The sequence below is a fragment of the Terrapene carolina genome, unplaced genomic scaffold, assembly GCF_002925995.2.
Source record: "Terrapene carolina triunguis isolate 2854851 unplaced genomic scaffold, T_m_triunguis-2.0 Scaffold242, whole genome shotgun sequence".
NCBI classification, from domain to species: Eukaryota; Metazoa; Chordata; order Testudines; family Emydidae; genus Terrapene; species Terrapene triunguis.
The window spans coordinates 1,893,610-1,904,640 of NW_020664593.1; the positions used below are offsets into that span (position 1 = coordinate 1,893,610).

The window sequence follows — 11,031 nt, forward strand, 5'->3', positions numbered from 1 at the left end:
GAAAAAAATTAGTGGGTGCTTAGCACCCACCGGCAGCCAGCTCCTCCCTCCCCCCCCAGTGCCTCCTCCCCACCGATCTACTCCTCCCAGCACCTCTCGCCTGCCATGATCAGCAGTTCCGCACCATGCAGGAGGCGCTGGGAAGGAGAGGAAGGAGCAGGGATGGGGTGCACTCTGGGGAGGGGGCGGAACTGAATGGGAAAGAGGCAGGATGGGGGAGGAGCGGGGGTGGGAAGAGATGGGTTGGGAGCTTGTGGGAAGGAGTGGAGTGGGAGCGGGGCCTGAGGCAGAGTGGAGGTGGAAAGAGGCAGGGCGGGGGTTGGGGCATGGGGGAAAGGGTGGTGTGAAATCGGGAGCGTAGCCATGGGGAGCCCCGGAACTCCCCACAAGGCTGAAACCAGGAGCGGAGCTGCGGGGCTGAAGCCCCAAGCCCCAGCACTCCCCCAGGTCTAGAGCCCTGGTGCTCACACGGGACAGAAGCCCTGAGCCCCCCCCCACCCGGAGCCCTGGCATCCTGACGGTCAGAAACCCCAACCCCCACCCAGAGCCCTGCCCCCACAACCCGCACCCTGCGGCTGCAGCCCCAAATCCTGATGGCTGAAGTCCATAACGTCTTGTTCAGAGTTACGGAACATTTAGAGTTACATTCCTGAGGTGTCCATAACTCTGAGGTTCTACTGTAAAGTCAATTGTCATCTGTAACATACATCAAGGTATTAACATATAAACACAAAAAATTTTTTAACAGCCTTTAATATTAAACCATAAAAACAAATCAATACTTTACAACTAAGGGGGAGATAACACAGTCAAGGCAGAGAGAGGCAGTGTGAAAGCAGGGGGGAAAAGAAAGGGGAGGGGAAAGAGTCAATGGGGAGGAAGAAGGGGAAAGAGGTATAGACAAGCCATGGGGCACTTAGGTGTCCCTTAGTCATGTTTCTAAAAGTGGAGCCCAGATTTCTTCAAACTCAGGTAGTTGATCTCTGCAGCAGAAGGTGACTGTTTCTTTGGCTGCTAGGTCAGAGATGTCAGAAAACTATTGTTCTATTCTGTGCATTGATTTTTGCCCATGTTACAATTTTTATTTAATTACAGTCATTTCGTTGGGAAGCTCTAGAACCTTCATGCTTTGGAGAGGGAGTCATAATTGGCAGGGTGTTGTGCCAGTGATGTGCTTTTTGCCATCCTTGTGAAAATTAGCTCAAATTTGGCTAAGGTATGACCCTCTGAAGATCGCAGTTTGTACATGACTTGTTAGAGATAGACAGCTAATTCTTCAAGGATTCCATCTACACTGTGCATGCTTCAGCCTGGAGTTGCTCCGCCTTGTAGCCAGGAACTGCTGTGGTACCAGCCCAGGAACTGAGATCTGAGAGACTGTCTCTCCTGTGCTCTCAATGCTCCCCCTGCTGGCACCCAGGAAACAAGGCAGAAGAAGTGAGCTGACTGGAATGCAGGGGAGTGCTGAGCTTTGGGGATAGGGTGGAGGATGGTAGGCGTAGGCGCTGACTCTGTGGGTGCTCCAGGGCCAGAGCACCCATGGAAAAAAATTAGTGGGTGCTTAACACCCACCAGCAGCCAGCTTCTCCCTTCCCCCCAAGTGCCTCCTGCATCAGCTGTTCCGCAGCATGCAGGAGGTGCTAGGAGGGCGGGGGAGGAGCAGGGACAGGGCATGCTCGGAGGTGGGAGTGGAACTGGGCGGGAAGAGAAGGGGCAGGGGCAGAGCAGGGATGGGAAGAGGTGGGATGGGGGCTTGAGGGAAGGGGTTGGGTGGGGGCAGGGCCCGGGGCAGAGCGGGGGGTTGAGCACCCCCGGGGCCTGGAGGAAGTCAGTGCTTGTGGTGGTAGGGCAGGGACGAGCCCAAAGGGATTGTGCAGGACTGGATGAGGAGCCACAGGTTAGGGGTGGAGAACTGGGCCATGTAGATGATGGAGAGGAAACTGGGACTGGGACGTGGAGCAGAGAAGGGAGTCAAGTGTGTATATGATGGGAGGAACTGGGTTTGGGACAAGGACCAGATGGAGGGCCAAAGGCTGAAGGGGTCATGCTCTGCGTGGGGAGAGTGTGGGGGAGCAGCAGGAGGGGATATTTGCAGTAGGACCAACCAGCCTACAAACTAGTTCTGTCCAGCAGGCCAAAGCCCAGGAACACAAAACATGAACTCTGGCAGTTTAAAAAGGGTCTCTCTCTTATGAGAGGGAGATGTTGTTCAGAGGAACCAGCCATCCGTTGGAATGTCTGAAGAAGTTAGACATGCCTGGTTATCATCAAAGCCTTTAGGAAGATCATACATCTAGACTGATTGTTGTTTTAAAATCCTTTTTCTCTAAATGCTTTATTCCTACTGTTAAAGTAAGCAATACTTTGGTTTTTAAAGGCTGTTTTGCTACTGTGTTAACCACTAATCACAGACTCCCAAAGGGAAGAACTGTAGGTGTCCAAACTCATTCAGACTTCCTGGGTAAGAACTGTTGATACACAGGGTATGTAGCCCAGAGCCTGGTCTGAGTGGGAGAATTGTAGAGTTCTATCTCAGGAGAGGAAAATGGCCAAACACCCGTGAGGGTGGACTTGTGGGGGTGGTTGCCTCAATCTTTTCTGTTGAAGTTGTTCCACTTTAGGTAAGTAATTAAAAAATCATTGGAGCTGGGGGACTGGATGCTGGGTCTCCCATTTCCCAGGTGGGTGCCCTAACCACTGGGCTATAGAGTCCTCCTCACTTACTCTCTCTGGCTTGGATTTAGGCACCTAGCTTCATGAGAGGGACAGAGTTTAGGACACCCCTGTCATCGTCATCTGTCACTTGCTAGCTTAGGCAGCTCCCTGCCTAGCGTGCTGGCTTTTGTGGATCTCATTCTAAGGTGCCTGTCTCTCCCAATTCATTGTATAGGGAGCCCAGGCAACTGATTTAGGCTTTGTGGATCCCAATGTTCTTCCAGTGATTCTCTGTCTGCCTAAAAGTTAATGTTGCAACTCAGAGATTAATCTCTTTATGGATCTGGGCCTCAGTGTTCACAAGTAGCAAACCTAACCTGGCTACACCTTTCTGTGTTTATTTGATCCATATTTTTGTTCCTTTAGGCACATCCAGCTTCTCCCACTATCCCTTCAAAGAAGAAAGTACAAACAGAAGAAATTCTAGTACCAGCAATTCTACCACAGGGTATGTGTGAAGGATTAAAACTAGAATGAATATCTATTTCCTTGAGCAATTTTCTCTCTTGTCATCCATGCTTCTGTTTACACAGTCTTGAAGTTAATTGTGCAACAAACTAAAAGATTGAAATTGATGTTATAGAAGTACTTCCTGGGGCAAATAAATTATCTAAGTTGCAATACACTGCAATTGCAGCGGTAGCGATTGAATTCTTCAGAGAATGGCTTTATTGGTTTGAATATTCCTGCCATGCTACCAAGCAAGGGCACTACGAACCCTGGGATATACCCCCAGAATCAACCATGTCCGACTTGTGTCTGTATAGTGCAGTGTGGATGTGTTGGCATGGGTATGAGACTCCTGTAGCAGTGCAGTATGGACACACGAGCATAAGCTTGGAAAGAATGCGCCTGCAGGCATGGGTCCCACAGAGGGGAGGTTTACTGTGCAGTGTAGACATGCCCAAGGGAATGGTTTGAACTAAGCTGGAGTGATGATGTTTGATCTAATGATGCAGTGAGGGTACAACAGCTTGAGTTACAACAGCTCACCAACAGCTAGTCTAATCACTCTGTGCTGCTAATCCAACTGTGTTAGCATTCAAATCACTCTGTGTAACTCCAGTGTTGTTTGAAGTGTGGTCACTCTCCATCAAGCTAGGCTAGCTCAAGTGCAGATGCAGCATTTCTCAAACGTGGCACCATGGCCACATGAGGCCACCAATGGATTTTTTGTGGCCACGACAGCCTCCAAAGCATGGGCAGAGATTCGGTGTGTGGGAAGCAGTGGCTCCTCCCTGCAGCACCCAGCTGTTGCTCCTGAATAGCTGTTACCCAAGGCAGCAAGATGTGCCATGTTCGTGTTTGTGCTGGCACCGCTAGCAGGGATTGGTGCCTTGCACCACGCAGCCTCCTGAGGGGCTCCAGGTAGCGCCTCTGAAGACACGTGGCACCGATGTGTGCGGTGCTGAAGGCAGCTCTTGTCAGTGGAGGTAGCTGCAACGTTCAGTCACTCAGAGCTCCCTGGGCAGCTCCCCTATTCCTGCCCAGTCAAGGCACGGGGAGCCTGGGACTCCACAGGCAGACAGTTCCTGACTTACCTTCCCTGTCGTGCCCTCTCACTAAAGGGCCAGGGGAGGCAAGAAGAAAGACTGGTTTGACAACATGGCCACCAGCAAGAGTTGGTGGCCACGCTCTGAGGCCACCAAAAATTTGTTGTGAGAACCCCTAGTTCTAGTTAATTGTTGCAATGAACACAAACCCTAAGACTCCTTCTTCACTGAGCATGCTGTAGCCTAGGGCCCTTTAGCAGGATTTTCCCTGCAATTACAACTCATAGTAGAAAAAATAGTATGTGATCACATAATTAAAGATGATATTATAATGCATACGCACAAGGAGGTTCAATTAAGGTTGCATGGGCAACCTTAATTCTATCATTTCCTATTTTTGAGTGCTTGATTTTGCAAACTTTATGTTCTTTCAACATACCCTTGTGTGTAATTATTTATGAGCTTAGATTTGTTGCTTCTGTGTAACAACCATGGCTGCGGTGAATAAATTTATATAACTAGTGTATTGCCAGGCTGCACAGCGGTTATACTTGGTAGTTTTAATTTAATTTAATTTATTTATATCATTGTGTTGTCTAAGTATATTACAAACATTAAAAAGAACAACCATTGCCAACAATCTGCACAAATCACACTATTGACACAGTCCTTGGACCAGTCCCTCAGCTAATGTAAACTGATTACCTCCATTGAGAGGATAAATGTCCTTTAACTAAGCCAGTGGTGATAAATATGTATTGCACCACTTCCTAAAAATCACTAGTTTGTGCTCCAGAACACAATGGGTAGCAAATTTCAGAGCCTGTATGCTTCACTGACAATGTTCTGCTACGTGTGGAGTTCAGTCCTGGGGACATCAGCAAGAGATTCTGGTTGAACACAAATGATACATTGGTGCATAGGAAAAACATAGTGGAGCTACACCAGCAGTGCAGCAATACTTGGAAATTAGGGTAAGATTTTCAAAAGCAATCAGTGTTTTCCTAACTCTGTTCCCATTGAAGTTAATGGTAAAACTTCCATTGATTTCAGTGAGAATGGAGCTAGGCCAATGCTTACCTCTTTGGAAAATATCACCCTTAAAGAACAATTTAAGTGTGGACACAGTCAGAGATAGTCAATTCTCAGATCTTTCAAGGCCTTTGAGAGGGTAACAGGCACCTTGAATCATACCTGGAAATGTATAGGAAGCCAGTGCAAAGTATGGAGCATAGGAATTACTGTCCACCAGTCACAGTTAAAAGGAGTTAGGAGCAGGCTAATCTGCACTAGTGGCAACTGCTGAATAGTCTTAAAAAGTAGTCTTAAGTAGGGCACATTACAGCAATCCAGTTTGGAAGTAACACAGGCATGATAACTGTGATCAGATGCCTTCAGAGAGGAAAGTTTCCAACAAAGATGAAAAAGCAGCTGTGGACCATTGCAGTTTTCATTGTTTCACTGTCAGAAATTGATAAGGAAATTAAAAGTTAAAATTCTCACATCAACTCTGTTCTTCTGTTATACTAACGGTAGAATTTTTCATGACATGATCATGCAGCCTTGAATAACATGACACTTTGGTAACTAATCCAGTTCAGCTATAAGATGTGATATAATATTCTCTGTCAGTCCATTAAGGATGGGTAGGGATGGTTAAGTGCCTTAATTGAATTTAATATATTACCAATCCTTTGGTCTTGACGTTTATTTGTTTTAAATACCTCAGATCTGGCCTTGGAATTGATCTAGTCCAGCATATATGGTTGTTACCTCATTAAGAACTTTGAGATCTACTGATTAAAAGCACTATATAAGAGTTAGGTATTATTATTATTATTTTATTGTATTAAAATAAAAAGTACCTTTAAATTATATTCTGGATATAATGGGGGGAAACTGCCCTTTTTAACCATAGATACATATTACACACAAAAAACTATGTTAAAAAACATTAAGGTTGCAAAGTCAGGCACTCAGAAGTTGGGAAATGTCAGAATTAAGGATGTCTGTACAACCTTAATTTGGCCCCCTTGTGTATTATAGTGACACAGCATCACATCTGTTTAAAGGTTGACCTTTCTAAGACCTCTAAAATGTACATGTTTATTTAGATTTCTTTGACATATGGTATGCCTCAGGAGAGTCTGGAGTAGGGTTAGTAACCCAAATTTGGAGTGATTTGAGTGTGGTGTTCCGGAGATACAACCCCCCCCTCCCCCAAAATAGCCATTTTTAAAAAAAGGTTTTGTGTGTGTGTGTGTTTTACTGAAAACTAGAGATCATACCATTGATGAGCTACAGGCCAAAATTGTCTTAATCTGTCAAGTTTTACCCCAGGTAATGCATGGCATCCAGTAAATCTTTGGGGGACCTAAATTGACAACAGTGTTTAAGAATATGTACAGTTTTACACTGTGTATGTGCCAATTAAAAAATGTCTAGAGGGTTTCCATTCCTGCCATTTTATATGCTACAAACTTGACTCTTATAAGTGCTCTAAAATCTGAATGGTTACTTGTATTGCTTTGAAATTAGGCGTACCTCATGGAGGATGTGGGTTGGACTGATGATCCAAATTTAGGGGAATTTGACCAAGGAATTCCCGAGTTACACGGCCCTCTCCCTCACAAAATAATGGTTTCTTTTGGCTGCCTTGTACTGTTAAATTGAGGGGTACTAATGACTGGATGAATCACAGACCTCTTTATGGCTGTGAACTTAGCCTTCGATTAACATAACTAAGGATAAATTAATGACAAGCCCCCAATTCAGACAGAAGGAGTCTGGAATTCCATGGCTAGAGGTTGCTACAATTTTTGAGTCATGGGAGGCAATTTCACTTTGAGGGGAATATAATCAAAGTCTTTGGGAGAAAAATTAAACATGTGACTGCTTCCTGGGGGGGGTGGATTAGAGAGCACAGAAGTGGGGGAATAGGGAGGGGGCATTTGGGACTTCAACAAGGGGTTATTGGGAGAGGTAAAAATGTGTATTGGATGGTAGGGGAGGGGAGAGAGGTTGGGAGTTCAGGTGAGGGAGGTACGACTCCCCCAGCTCTGCCAGCCCATTCCAACTCCCATATACTCCACAGTTCTGCCAGGCACCCCAACCTTCCTGCACTCAATCATTCTGTAGCCCCAGCTCTGCCAGTGCATCCCAGCCACCCTGCACCCCAGATTACCTGCACCCTGCTGCTCTTCCAGTGCACTCCAGCTCTGCCTGTGCACCCCAGATACCCTGCATCCTTGCCTTCTTGCACCCCACAGCTCTGCCAGTGCACCACAACACTGCATGAAAGCTGTTAATAAGTGTTGGAAGAACATTAATTGGGACATTGGAGGGTTCATAGCTGACTGGAAAATGTGCACTGTATGGCATAGAAACATTACAACCTCTGTCACTTCAGTGTTTCTTGAAGATGGGGTACATGTATTGGACGGGGTCAGAGGATCTTTCCCTCAAAGATAAAACTGTCAGGATCTTGGAACAGAAATCCTACCTGTAATTTCTCTTGATGGGCTACCACAAACTCCACACTCCAAACATTGTGCAACACAACCAGGAACACTGTTCCATTGTAACGTAGTTGTCCTTTGCTCCAGGCACTTCATGTGAGTTGGGTTATCGGAATGGGAAGTAATGGCTATAGACATGTTTGAATGTCAGGGAGTGAAGACTTCAGGAAGAAGCGTTCCCTGCTTGCAATGGGGAGTCTTAGGTACATTAGTGGGGAGTGTCCACGTTGGAGAGGGGAGTGCAAGGAATGAGTCAGTGGCATGGCTGGAGAAGTGTGCCAATGCAGGGCTCGTGGAGCGCAACTGATGGGAGGGGGCAGGCTGGCTCAGTATACTAAATGCAGGACATGATATGTATAACTGTCTAACTGATTACTAACCCCTACCACAACATATATTTTCCTGTTTAAAAAAAAAAAACTAGGAAGTTCAATGGCAAAAAACTATACTGATGCAGAATTAAGGTTGCTGGGTGGTATATCACCCCCTTGCAGAACACTGAGTTGAGCAAAACCAAAACTACTTCCTTGAGTAGTGTCCCTGTGGGTGCTTCACTTCATGTACCTATGTGCCTTTGCTTCGAGATTTTTGGTAGCAGTGCCAGTTCAGCCCACACATGCCCCATACCAAGAATATGTAGGGCTGTATGAGCGAACCACCCTCAGTTCCTTCTCAACCGCCTCGGCCTGAGACAGAGTGTGTTGCCTGCCTGCTTCTATCATTCAAGTTTATCATCTACTTTTTAATTTAATTAGTGCAGTTTTTACATCTTTATTTTCTATGCTTTATTTTGTGTAACAGGCTTGTTTTATACTTCTCTCCCCTCAAGAGTGGCCCACTCTCGGGATCCCCCTCATCTCTGGGGTATGCAAGGATCTGCAGGATTCAAACATTGCCTCACCTGCCTGCACTCTAGCCTGCTCAGTGGCGGACAATCCTGGTTTCCTGGTGTATTCACTGTTTGGGGGATACACATAGTCCTAAAAAGTATACATCTGTTCAGCATTTAAAATTAGAGCTAGGAAGAACCGGGAGATAAGACTCAAGCTCCTGATGATGGAACATTTCTTCATCTGGCCTTGGATCCAACCCAGGAGACCCCCCCCCCCTTATACATCAGCTTCTGAGTGAGCATAGTGCCCCATCAACATCTGCATCACATTCATCTAGACCTTCACAGAATCCCATGAACCGCTACAGGCTGGGGACTGACTGGCTAAGCAGCAGTTCTGTAGAAAAGGACCTGGGGATTACAGTGGACAAGAAGCTGGATATGAGTCAGCATCTGGAGAAGATGAGGAGATATTAGTTTATGGAGTAGCCTCCTGTTCTAGTCTTTGTTCTTCAAAAGATGCCTGTGATTGAGATGTTGGAGGACGAGTAGATGGAATAGGAGACTATGTCACCCTCCACCTTCTCTAGCAGCTGATTTTAAACCATTTCAAGTAATTAAACATATTACAGACTTCTTACGGATCCCCTTAGAAGAGGCCCAAGAGTCACAGCATAATCTTCTAAATATCCTGCAATGGACACCCTCTGCTCAAGTGGCCTTATCAATAAATGAGGCCTTCTCAGATCCCTCCAAGACCATCTGGTAGACCCTAGCAATGATTCCACCAACATGCAAATGTGCTGATAAAAAGTATTATGTCCCAGTCACAAATTCTGAATTTTTGTTTTCACATTCTTCACCTACATTTCTAGTTGTGGAAGCTGTAAATGAATGTGATTGACAGCACCACACTAAATCAACATCATATGATAAGGACCACAAATACTTTGACCTTTTTGGCTGTAAGAGCTACACATCTGCAACCCTTCGGTTTAGGATTGCAAATTATCAAGCTCTTATGACAAAATGTAACCACACCAATTATTCTAAGTTCACCACCTTTATTGAGCACTGTGATGGTGTAGGAATCACCCCTGTGGCACCTCCTGCTGGTCTCTCAGGGAATTAGCTCAGCCAGCCTCCAGAGCACCCTCTGCAGGCTGGTGTCCTGCTGCCACTGGCCCCCATGTCCCTCTCAGGACTTCATGCCCCTTGTCTTTGGGTGCTGCCCCCTGGCAATACCCCCGCAGTCTCAGGGTCTCCCCACTCAGGGGAACCCCCAACCCTCTATCCCCACCTTGCCTCAGTCATGGGCTACTGCCAGTCACCATCTAGCCCCCATTCAGTGGGGCAGACTGCAGTGTAAAAGCCACTCATCATAGGCAAGGGGGTTCGGACCTGCAGCCTTCCAGTACCTCTATTGGCCTTGGACTAGGCCCTACAGCCTGGGGAGTTGCCAGCCTGGAGCTCCCCTGCTCCTCTGGCCCTCCCCAGCCCTGCTTCACTCCCAGTACCCTTTCTACAAGCAGCCAGGCCCTGCTCTCTCCCAGCCCAGAGAGAGACTCTTCCTGGGCCGCTGGCTCACAGCCTTTTTATACAGGCCAGCTGTGGCCTGATTGGGGCATGGCCCAGCTGCGGCCACTTCCCCAATCAGCCCAGCCTTTCCCCTGCCACAGCCCTCTCCCAGGACTGTTTTAAGCCCTTCAGGGCAGGAGCGGGGTAACCACCCCGCTACAAGCACCTTCCAGCAGAACATTACAAGCAATTCCAGGCTATTATTACTGAAGATCAGCTACTAGCTAGAACCTCATTGCAGGCCTCCTTAAACCTACCTGACATTGCAGCTTGTTCTGTATCCACAGCAGTCACCATCCATTGGGCATCCTGGCTTCAGCTTTCTAGGTTCCCCAGACAGTTCCAAAGTACTTCCCTTTTGATAGATCAAAACTCTTAGCTGAATCCACTGATGAGTCACTGCACACCCAGCAGGATTCCAAGGCCACCTTAAGATTCCGTGGGGTTTATACACCTGCAAGTAAACAAAAGTTTAATAGATTCCATATGGTGCAGAGATCCCATCCCATGCAGGGCCGAATTAACTCTCCTGTGGGCCCGGGGCTATTAGGTTTTTGGGGCCCCTATATACAAGTCTTTTTCCTAATTTAAAACAAAATTATCACAATTATGGCATCGAGGCTATTAACACCATACTAAACTTGCCTTTTAATTAACATAAAGCCATTCTGTGGTTCCAATTCAGTCTTAAAATATGTAGAATATAGTTAAGTTAATTCAAAATAGCCTACGTCTTACCTTAGAACAGCTGTTATATTAGTTTCTTTCTGGAAGGGAGTTTGTGTGCAGGAGGGGGCTCCAGACTGGGGCAGAGTGTTGGGGTGCAGGAGAGGGTGAGGAGTGTGGGCTCTGGGAAGGAGTTTGGTTCAGGAGGGGATTCTGACCTGAGGCAGGA

The 11,031-nt window shown here is 46.7% G+C and overlaps 1 protein-coding gene across 1 annotated transcript in view; it reads left to right on the forward strand.

Annotated features, from left to right (window-relative positions):
* The window catches only part of SPAG17 (sperm associated antigen 17), a 244,626-nt gene that overhangs the window by 78,965 nt on the left and 154,630 nt on the right, over positions 1 to 11,031 (forward strand). Inside the window, exon 9 of the mRNA XM_026657376.1 lies at positions 3,082 to 3,163. Within this exon, the coding sequence (XP_026513161.1) occupies positions 3,082 to 3,163 (82 nt within the window). The remainder of the gene's footprint in view (positions 1 to 3,081; positions 3,164 to 11,031) is intronic.